The following is an 11,728-nucleotide window of genomic DNA, read 5'->3' as shown; positions in this document are numbered from 1 at the left end:
TAAGCGCTGAAAGAAGTGCTTTCTTGGGTGCAGACAACCAAAAAAGTGAGATCAGAGCTATTCGAGCATTCCACTGCGTCGCCATCTTTTTCGGACAGCAAGGTAGCCTGTATTTTATATGTTTCCGATACAGTATTAACGAAGCTGTGTATTTGGTCGGCCATATCAAAGCTCGACTTAAGATGACCCCTGCGTGCTTAGCTGTCCATTTTAGGAATATACCGTGATTGTTAGAACACACCCATCATAATATAGCTCTTGGTAAATATGATTCTGCATTCGTCACATCCGTGTCCACTAAAATGGCCAATAAATACAAGCTATGTTTTTTTTTTGATTACGAAAGAGATCGGTCGAGAAGAAACGTTCCGCAATGGCTGCCATCACCTTATCAACCTAGCTCAAGCTCACCCCTCGTTTTTGTTCCTTTTTTTTTCTTCTTTCTTTTCACGTAGAAAATGAAGAGAGGTGCTCCCTTCAGAGGAGCTTGAATATACCAAACTGCTATCGGGCTTGCATGTTGCGAAGAGATTAGATGGAAGGTTGGTGGTGCTGGCGCAGGCGCGGCCGGTGAGAGCCGTGCATACACGCGCGCACGGGGGAGCTTCCGCCCCACCGGAACCGGTAGTGACGCAATACGCAGCGTCATAGACACCGCGGGTCCGGCTGGCTGTCCGCTGGGAGAAGCACCACAAGCAGCGCTGTCGTCGGCAGAGCGGTTCGTGCACGCGGTGTACGGGCACCCGATCGACGCTCCGCTATCGTCACAGCCGTCAGCAACGTCCACGTCATCACGTGGCAAAACAACGCATAATAATTGCATCTGGCTATGGCACCACACTAAACTTGAAGATTGGGGTTCTAGCGGACGTGGGCGACTCCAGGCAGCACCGGACAACCCGGTTCGTTCCTTTTTGTTTTGCTCTTTTAGTTCATCGCGTTTTGGTTTTCACACAAGTGGTCTCTCTACCTCTCTCGCTCGCACACAGCACTCGGAAGACGTTTGATGATGGCGCGTAGAATAGAATACAGTCGGCCTTGGCGGCACCATTAGGCCGCAGCCGTGAGTGGTAGTAGCTGTAGTTAGTAGCTGTAGGCTTCATCTCATAAATAACTTTCTATCTCGATTTGGGCTTGAAGAAGGTTTCCCGGCGGGAGTGGCGGTGGCGCTTCCTCTACCACCGTCGCGGGAAGCCGGCGCCGCGTCGCGGCATGGCGAGATGCGGCTCTGCTGGACGACGTGTCCAACATGGCGGCGGCCACGCGGGCCGAGCCGCCGTGGTGCTTGGCGGGTGGGGGACTGCGGCCCCTGGTTCTGGAAGAGGAGGGCCTCTTCCTCGAGTGGGAGGAGGCCGGCGGCGCAGCGAGCTCAGCCTCAGAGCGAGGCGAGGCTGTCTTCGACGCCACCGCCGTCCACTGCGCCCTTGGCCGGTCGCTGCGCGAGGCTCAACTTCAGCTGCTCGCCCGAACTGCCTGCGCTCAGGGTGGCATCGCCAGGCCAAGAAGACAGCACGCAGCGGCCACGTTACGTTGTCAGGCACGTGGAATGGAGAGACAGAAAGAGGAGAGGATGGGTAGGTGGGTGGTGCAAGAACAAGATTAAAGTGAGGGTTGGCTACGAGTCGCTCTAAAACACATGTTGGAACAGGTATACACTCAGTCGTGAATTGAAGGGCGGTTCCACCGGACACAATATTAGGAATCGTAACCGAAATCGGTCCGTATCGCATCCACTCTCAACATAAAAGCTTCAGCTCAAACCAGGCGGGACCACAAACAAGAGATGAGACAAGCACTGGCGCTGCGTCTCATCTATTCTTCGCCGGTCCGTCCCGCTTGACGCTTCAGTTTTCACCTTGAAAAATGTGTAAAGGAAGTAGGTTCAATCTGGCTCAATCAAAGTTTTAGACCGTTCGACAGACTTGACTTATCGACAGTACGAGTGAGTTTATGGGCGCGCAGGTCTCGCTGGATTGTTTCGATAAAAAAGGTTAGAAGCAAAACGCATTTCTTTACCCACTTACATAAACTACGCTGTCTGATTTATGCTTGCTGCTCAGAAATTTCTGCGTTTTATTGTAATATAATTTTCCTTCGTCACTTGACGATTTCGACAAGCCCTCAAAGCAGCGTGATCTGGCATCAGACTTTCAAGCATGATCAGGTCGCAAGATCACCAGAAGCAAGTCCATGGACAGCTGCACAGTGCACCCATTATAGGGCCAGGAGGCTCTACCGACCGATTTCAAAGTGGGAGTAGCTAGGCGGGCTCTCCAGCCCCGTACAATACATTTAGTAACGTTTATTCCTACTCCTCCTCCTCATAAGAACTTGGGTTTCTTAATTTCATTTGAGTAGATCATGCGCACTAAACGTATGCACCATACTTCACACTTGAAATCCGCCATCCATCACAGTTTACCGTCATCCACCATCACTTACACTTAAAATATCATTAGCACCCCACTTTTACTGCTGTTTTTATACTTTCTAGTCTTGAATATTTGTTCTACTGTGTTCTTTTATCTATTGATATGGTTTACTGTTTGTCCCCCCTCCCCTGCCCTCTTGTAATGCCCCATTGGGGACCTTAAGGGTGAAATAAATGGGGACGACGAGATCTTAATTATCGAAATAGCCGCACACGCTGACGCCATCGTTCACACTGACGACCGATTTGGCAGCGTGAGGATACACTGAATAGACCACAAAGAGAGAAAGAGAGACATAAGAGAGCACATGCACGCACGTGTGTCAACATCTTATAAACGCATCGGTTGCAAATAATACGACCACAAGCCGCAGAGGGGGACGCGGATGCGATACACAACTCGCATTAAAAGTGTGGCAGCTTGGGCTAGTTGGTATGGCATGACGATAGTTATTGCGCGAGAACAAGACGACACAGAGACAAGAAGGACACGAAAGACACGAGCGCAAACTTCCAACTGAGTTTATTGCGCAGAGCACGAAAATATATAGAGGAGACTGTGACCATGGCACAAGAGCAGAACATGAGTAAGAAAACCAAAAACAAACAACACAAATACAAAGGCACTGAAAAACAGCAAAGAAAAATCTAGAAGAAACCGAACCAGAAAGGTAAAGCTACCTGCCCGCACCGAATCCTTCGAGGAACTTGCGTTCCTTCTCGGACTAAGCCACGGAGGGCTTGCTAATCCAAGGCACCTGTTTTCATTACCTGCCCGCACCGAATCCTTCTTGTCTCTGTGTCGTCTTGTTCTCGCGCAATAACTATCGTCGCATTAAAAGCCGCGAGCAGCTGGCTTACGGCTCTATAAGCGACCAACAAAAAGATGAAAGAACGTTGGACACGCGAAGTTACGGGCGGCCGCGCAGTGCGGCTATAAAAAGGGAGAAACCCTGTTCACCTCGAAAACAAAGTTAAAAACCGTCAAAGACGCTAGACATTCGGCAGTACAGGGGAAAGGTTAAGCTGCTCAAAATCGCTTCCCGCAATGGGAGAAAAAGTATTTCCGAAAAGGGTCTTCGCCAGAAGAGCGAAGAATCAATTACGTCGCCGACCCCGGAAGTGTCAACAGAGCGAGCTATCCGTGGGAGGCAATCTGCAGCCATCCCCTTTATTGTCTTCGTTTCTCTTTCCATAGCCTTTCTTTCTTTCTATCCTTGTCTATAGGCTGCGTTTATAACTATTCGTGGATAACGAGAACACTGTATTTCTTGTTATTGCGCGCCATAATGGTAACCTTCAGGACGGTGATAAATGCTAACAAAACACGGGACATGGCCTTCGGCGACAAGTCGTGAATCCGGGATCAAACTGTCCCCGTGGTAATTCACCAGCCCGCTAACCAGTTTGTAGTCGTATGCACGATGTTTCAATTTCTACGCTTTCAATTTTTGCTTCCGTTTCCGCAGATTGCTTCTCGCCGATGCAAAAAAAAAAAAAATGACGACAGCCGCTAGTTTTTGTGCAAGAACAGCTCAGGAAAGCAAATACACGGAAGTTACAAATGAATGCTCGCCATTAGTTTCCTGAAAGTGAAATTAAGAAGGAAAGAAGGACAGTCATAAAACAAAGAATAAAGACAAGTGGTGACAAATTTCTACGATTTATGAGATGCTTGGGCGGGACACTTACCAGCTATACGAAGGCCAGACTAACACCGCCGGCTGCAACATCGCCACTACCTTAATAATATATTATCGCCGCCAATTAGCGAACAATTAATCGATTAGTTGATTGACTTAAAACGCGGCTTAATAGATGCATGCTATGTTCACTTTCATTATCCATACAGCGCGTGTTCTTTATAGGTATCGGTAGGTGTTTTATATATTCGTTTACGAGGGCGTCCTTTATTCCATCAATTAATAATTGAGTGACCAGTACTGTTGGCTGCTACAACACTGATTGGACTAGTTTGTAATACATAACAAAACTACGCACTCAGCAGTACGACTAACTAGTCGGGATGACCACTACGGCTAGTCGAGATGAATTGAAAACCAACGAGTTGCCCACTTCGCCTGTTTTGATTCATTGTGAACAACACTCCCACGATGGAACCAAAATATTACCTGCTTCTAAATTATTTTTATCATTGCTTGGTTTTTTTTATTTTCATACAATTCTGAAGTAAGCAGTTCGAATTCTCAACGCACAGAACACACACAGACACACACACACACACACGCACACACACACACACACACATATATATATATATATATATATATATTATATATATATATATATATATATATATATATATATATATATATATATATATATATATATATATATATATATATATATATATATATTAGCAAGCAAGTCGCACAAGATGGGATTCTCCTACGACCTCGTTTCGTCTACGTACAGTATGCTATACTAATTAAAAGCTCGCCTCATTGGCTGACTGAATGATTGATTATTTGACTGAATCAATGAGTTCGGCGTACATCCTTTAGTAACGTGAGTTACTCTGCCATAATTATGAACCCAAATCAATCAATATATAATAATAAATAATTATTATTATTTAATTAATCAGTCGATCGATCGATTGGCTACATAATATGTAGTCGACAATCCTTGCTCTACAATTTGCCTAGTCAGGATTAATTCGCAAGAACTTTCATCCTGTCTAATCTTGATCATGTGGACCATGCGTGACGGAAGAGAATTCACTGCGTGTTACCACAATGTTTGCCTATTCCAAACTGAACCCGATACTCTCCCAAAATGCGCTCAAAGAAAGAAAGAAAAAGGAAGAAAAAAACACGAAGAAAGAACCGGTCGCGTATGAATAGTTGCTCCGCCCCGTCATCTCGTTCGGCTTGACCTTCAGGACCAGCGGACGGCGGCAGGCGAGCATCTGCGAAGCGCTATATATCCACGTCCAAGCAGCAACCGCCAAACGCCACGCCGAGGTCTCATCCATTGCGGAGGCCGATCAATTTACGTAAGCTATGCAAGCGGCCCGCAGGGGCGGCGGCGCGTATATAGGAAGCGCGCGCAGCCTAATATACCACCCGACAGAGCCCCCCCCCCCCCCCCCCTTTTCTGCCACGCTTATACATGCCACATTGTTGTACGAGCCCAGGCCACAACGTTCTTTGCGACAGGCTGCTCGGGACCACAACACGTCCGGGCTGTAGTGACGGGGGAGTGTCGGGTCGATTATGCATTGGACGACGCGGGCTGCGGTCAGTTTTTACGCGTGAACTCTTGTTTTGTACCTCATTTTCTTTTCTCGGTCTTTCCAATCACGAGGCTACTGGGACGCGTTCCGCACTGCGCAGGCCGACCGTAGCACGCGCTGTGGCACCCTATAGGCTCGTCCCAACGCTTGCAAACCGTGCTTCTCTAAATGCGCAAGCATTTGTACCTCGACTGAACGGGAAAACTTGCTGTCCCTCCGTTACGAAAGACGATCAATACTATAAAAAATGAACGTATAGAGACATCACCAAACCTAACTCGAATGCTTGCAGCGTGTCTCGAAACGGTTTGACATACGTCAGCGCACGTAGCTTTGGGTTCTGCTGCCGAGATGTTACGAACACACGCCGGCACACTATCCAAGCATACCGATGTGTTATCTCGGCAACAGCGTCCAGCCTTTCGCGGCTGGCATCAGTCAAACTAGTCCAGGTCACGCTGGAGAGCGTTCGAATAAAGCTTGCTGACGACTGTATACAGCCGCGCTCAATGTGAGTTGAAGCAAGCTGGCAGTGGTTAAAGTGAAAAAGTTGAATTGGTTCATAAAGAAGCGCGAACTGAGAGTATTTATTTCACCAATTACCTTAAATTTATGAGACAGCCGTGCAAGCGCTACCGGGCTTCTTACGAACTACTGGCCTGTCGGAACGCCTCTGAGTGGACTGATTTTGTGTGTGCGTGTGTGTCGGTGTTTTTCTCTTATTTATTTTTAACTCTCCCTTTCTCTTTCAACCTACTATTCCCCAACCCCAGTGTAGGGTAGCATACCGGATACCAACATCTGGTTAACCTCCCTGCTTTCCTTGCCCCGCCGCGGTGGTCTAGTGGCTAAGGTACTCGGCTGCTGACCCGCAGGGCGCGGGTTCGAATCCCGGCTGCGGCGGCTGCATTTCCGATGGAGGCGGAAATGTTGTAGGCCCATGTGCTCAGATTTGGGTGCACGTTAAAGAACCCCAGGTGGTCTAAATTTCCGGAGCCCTCCACTACGGCGTCTCTCATATTCATATAGTGGTTTTGGGACGTTAAACCCCACATATCAATCAATCCCTGCTTTCCTTTTTTCTCGTTTCTCACTCTCTTAAATTTATGAGGCCACGCGCTCCCGTGTTGCAAGCCATATTGAGCGCGATTGTACATATAAAGCACAGGATATTTGCTTGCCGGTGCTGAGATTAGAATACAGGCCGTCATGCCCCGTAGGCAATTGTCTCTTAAGGTGAGACTTGTTAAGGGATAATGATTGCAGTCCAAGGGTTTGGTTCCTGCGGAGAAGGGCTCTGACATAGAAACTACGGTGAGAGCGCAATAAAACACGACACACAGAAAGAGACAGACGAGGACAGGTGCAAACTACCAACTGGCTTTATTCAAGGAGAATCCACACCTCGTGTTTTGTTGCGCTCTCACCATGGTTTCTATGTCAAAGCACCAACTCGACCAACAGTCAACTGTTGGGCGAGTGAGCTTGTGTGTCTCAGTTAGCTTTATTGGCATGTTTTGGCGTGCAAAGCACTCAGGTATACGCAGAGGAGCTATCGCGAATGAGCATCAACGGAGAAATAGAATACGTTTCCTGCTTGCCGGGTTCTTTTTCGCACCTCCAGATGGCCCCACCTATACAGTCTCTGGCGGTTAACACGGTATTACCACTTCTACGTGGACGCAAAGTATACAGATGAACTAAAATTCAACGATGCATGCGTGTTAATTGTTAGCGATGATATTTGACTATACGATGTTCCACTTTTAATAGCTTGTGGTCGCGGTGATGTCTAACACATACGTGATACGAAAAGGCACCCTCATTGCACCTTTTCCGTGCTTCGAACTAGAGAACTGCAACTCCCCTGCAACTCACAACGATTCCCCGACATGCTGACCGACAAGCACACGTTTAATAATGCCCTTTTCTTTCACCGTTCTTTTAAAGGTGGTTTTTTTCTTGATAATTTCACAAAATCATTCAAACCGGTGTGACGAAGATCAGACGCGACGAGCGAGTGCGTTTCTGCGGTTCGGCGCCAGTCGGCGCCACGATGAGAACACTCGGATCGTACACGTCATCACTACTAGGGCATCGTCACTCAGGATGGTATTTGTGGAATGTATCACACCGAACACGTAGCACTAGTGTCGATGTCGCAGGGCAGTCTATTTTCAGTTTTTTTTTCTCCTTAGCTTTTCTACGCTGTTTGACATCCAATTAAAATAACTTTCACGCGACGGATGCCGTTCAAATTTGGCCAAGAAGACCTATGCATACCAAGCGATCGAATGATGGGCACATCTCGATTTTAAAGTTCGATGTCAGTGCTCCTTTATAGAGTCCCCGAGAGTCTAGAAGCGGCAGTGTTCTCGTAGGTGCACTTCCCTTGACCGCTTGACACGAGTATTAATTTAGAGCCGTAGCTAGTATATGTACAAAACCAAGGCAATTAAATCACAAAAAAGCAGAATCTCGAGCAAGTCATAAAAAACAAACAAACAAAAAACTAGTTTTTTTTTCGCTAAAAAGCGCCTTTAGTGTTGTGTACAGGTGACCTTGTCTTGAAATGTTAACAACGCCTTAGCCGCTGGGACCATGCGGACTAGCATAGTACTAGGTGAGAGCATTATAGGGAACCTAGATAAAACATCTCATCATAGAGCCATCCCTGCGTCACAGCCGCCATCCTCATCCGGCTTTTTGCTCTCTCATAGTAGAGTGCAGAGTACTGTAAATCGTTAACAACCTTTTGTAAACGCAGGGTTCAACCACGTATACCACTTCTGCATGCGAGCGTGGGATCGGTGAAGCGCTGTTTCGCTGTATTTACCGGTAACCATAGTGCACCTAACAACCACAAAAGATGCTGCAGTGCCGTTTTCACGTAGCTTGGTTTACGTCATAACTTGCGAGTGCAGGGATTCGTGGCACAAAATGCAGTTCAAACGACGAGTACCCCTAATGCAGTACGGCGCATGGTCCGTGACAACCTAAGAATTTGCGAGAAAACTCCGCCCCTACAGCCTCGCGCGTACGCAAGCTTCTTATGGTACCCCCTCACTACGACTCTGCAATGGCGTTTTCTTAAATGTATAGGGGCCTGGTATAGCAGATGGTGTTTAATGGTACCCCGTCACAACGACTCTGTAATGGCGTTTTCATGAATGTATAGGGGCCTGGTATGGCAGAGGGTGTGTAATGGTACCCTGTCACTACGACTCTGCAATGGCGTTTTCTTAAATGTATAGGGGCCTGGTATAGCAGATGGTGTTTAATGGTACCCCGTCACAACGACTCTGTAATGGCGTTTTCTTGAATGTATAGGGGCCTGGTATGGCAGAGGGTGTTTAATGGTACCCCGTCACTACGACTCTGCAATGGCGTTTTCTTAAATGTATAGGGGCCTGGTATAGCAGAGGGTGTTTAATGGTACCCCGTCACTACGACTCTGAAATGGCGTTTTCTTAAATGTATAGGGGCCTGGTATAGCAGAGGGTGTTTAATGGTACCCCGTCACTACGACTCTGCAATGGCGTTTTCTTAAATGTATAGGGGCCTGGTATGGCAGAAGGTGTTTAATTGTACCCCGTCACTACGATTCTGCAATGTCGTTTTCTTGAATGTATAGGGGCCTGGTATGGCAGATGGTGTTTAATGGTACCCCGTCACTACGACTCTGCAATGGCGTTTTCTCGAATGTATAGGGGCCTGGTATGGCAGATGGTGTTTAATGGTACCCCGTCACTACGACTCTGCAATGTCGTTTTCTTGAATGTATAGGGGCCTGGTATGGCAGATGGTGTTTAATGGTACCCCGTCACTACGACTCTGCAATGGCGTTTTCTTAAATGTATAGGGGCCTGGTATGGCAGAAGGTGTTTAATGGTACCCCGTCACTACGACTCTGCAATGTCGTTTTCTTGAATGTATAGGGGCCTGGTATGGCAGATGGTGTTTAATGGTACCCCGTCACAACGACTCTGTAATGGCGTTTTCTTGAATGTATAGGGGCCTGGTATGGCAGAGGGTGTTTAATGGTACCCCGTCACTACGACTCTGCAATGGCGTTTTCTTAAATGTATAGGGGCCTGGTATAGCAGAAGGTGTTTAATGGTACCCCGTCACAACGACTCTGTAATGGCGTTTTCTTGAATGTATAGGGGCCTGGTATGGCAGAAGGTGTTTAATGGTACCCCGTCACAACGACTCTGTAATGGCGTTTTCTTGAATGTATAGGGGCCTGGTATGGCAGAGGGTGTTTAATGGTACCCCGTCACTACGACTCTGCAATGGCGTTTTCTTAAATGTATAGGGGCCTGGTATAGCAGAGGGTGTTTAATGGTACCCCGTCACTACGACTCTGAAATGGCGTTTTCTTAAATGTATAGGGGCCTGGTATAGCAGAGGGTGTTTAATGGTACCCCGTCGCTACGACTCTGAAATGGCGTTTTCTTAAATGTATAGGGGCCTGGTATAGCAGAGGGTGTTTAATGGTACCCCGTCACTACGACTCTGCAATGGCGTTTTCTTAAATGTATAGGGGCCTGGTATGGCAGAAGGTGTTTAATGGTACCCCGTCACAACGACTCTGTAATGGCGTTTTCTTAAATGTATAGGGGCCTGGTATAGCAGAGGGTGTTTAATGGTACCCCGTCACTACGACTCTGAAATGGCGTTTTCTTAAATGTATAGGGGCCTGGTATAGCAGAGGGTGTTTAATGGTACCCCGTCACTACGACTCTGCAATGGCGTTTTCTTAAATGTATAGGGGCCTGGTATAGCAGATGGTGTTTAATGGTACCCCGTCACAACGACTCTGTAATGGCGTTTTCTTGAATGTATAGGGGCCTGGTATAGCAGAGGGTGTTTAATGGTACCCCGTCACTACGACTCTGAAATGGCGTTTTCTTAAATGTATAGGGGCCTGGTATAGCAGAGGGTGTTTAATGGTACCCCGTCACTACGACTCTGCAATGGCGTTTTCTTAAATGTATAGGGGCCTGGTATGGCAGAAGGTGTTTAATGGTACCCCGTCACAACGACTCTGTAATGGCGTTTTCTTGAATGTATAGGGGCCTGGTATGGCAGAGGGTGTTTAATGGTACCCCGTCACTACGACTCTGCAATGGCGTTTTCTTAAATGTATAGGGGCCTGGTATAGCAGAGGGTGTTTAATGGTACCCCGTCACTACGACTCTGCAATGGCGTTTTCTTAAATGTATAGGGGCCTGGTATGGCAGAAGGTGTTTAATGGTACCCCGTCACAACGACTCTGTAATGGCGTTTTCTTGAATGTATAGGGGCCTGGTATGGCAGAGGGTGTTTAATGGTACCCCGTCACTACGACTCTGCAATGGCGTTTTCTTAAATGTATAGGGGCCTGTTATAGCAGAGGGTGTTTAATGGTACCCCGTCACTACGACTCTGAAATGGCGTTTTCTTAAATGTATAGGGGCCTGGTATAGCAGAGGGTGTTTAATGGTACCCCGTCACTACGACTCTGCAATGGCGTTTTCTTAAATGTATAGGGGCCTGGTATAGCAGATGGTGTTTAATGGTACCCCGTCACAACGACTCTGTAATGGCGTTTTCTTGAATGTATAGGGGCCTGGTATGGCAGAGGGTGTTTAATGGTACCCCGTCACTACGACTCTGCAATGGCGTTTTCTTAAATGTATAGGGGCCTGGTATAGCAGAGGGTGTTTAATGGTACCCCGTCACTACGACTCTGAAATGGCGTTTTCTTAAATGTATAGGGGCCTGGTATGGCAGAAGGTGTTTAATGGTACCCCGTCACTACGACTCTGCAATGTCGTTTTCTTGAATGTATAGGGGCCTGGTATGGCAGAAGGTGTTTAATGGTACCCCGTCACTACGACTCTGCAATGTCGTTTTCTTGAATGTATAGGGGCCTGGTATGGCAGATGGTGTTTAATTGTACCCCGTCACTACGATTCTGCAATGTCGTTTTCTTGAATGTATAGGGGCCTGGTATGGCAGAAGGTGTTTAATGGTACCCCGTAACTACGATT

General features: G+C 47.3%; 1 protein-coding gene across 6 annotated transcripts in view; it reads right to left on the bottom strand.

Moving 5' to 3' along the window:
* LOC119173478 (metabotropic glutamate receptor-like) overlaps positions 1-11,728 on the bottom strand; it is a 450,920-nt gene that overhangs the window by 63,816 nt on the left and 375,376 nt on the right. The window contains exon 9 of one of the 6 annotated variants that reach the window (XR_012895306.1): positions 412-1,473. The exons of 3 other annotated variants lie outside the window; for them this stretch is intronic. Coding sequence is in view for 2 of the 3 variants with exons in the window: in XM_075894967.1 (XP_075751082.1) it covers positions 1,376-1,473 (98 nt within the window). In the remaining variant the exon portion in view is untranslated. Of the gene's footprint in view, positions 1-17; positions 1,474-11,728 lie in introns of those variants that run through there. 2 more of the 6 variants (XM_075894968.1, XM_075894967.1) reach the window with 2 other exon arrangements.

The sequence above is a fragment of the Rhipicephalus microplus genome, chromosome 5, assembly GCF_043290135.1.
Source record: "Rhipicephalus microplus isolate Deutch F79 chromosome 5, USDA_Rmic, whole genome shotgun sequence".
Lineage (NCBI taxonomy): Eukaryota > Metazoa > Arthropoda > Arachnida > Ixodida > Ixodidae > Rhipicephalus > Rhipicephalus microplus.
The sequence above is the reverse complement of the archived record's forward strand: the minus strand, read 5'-3'. Positions and strand labels throughout refer to the sequence as shown.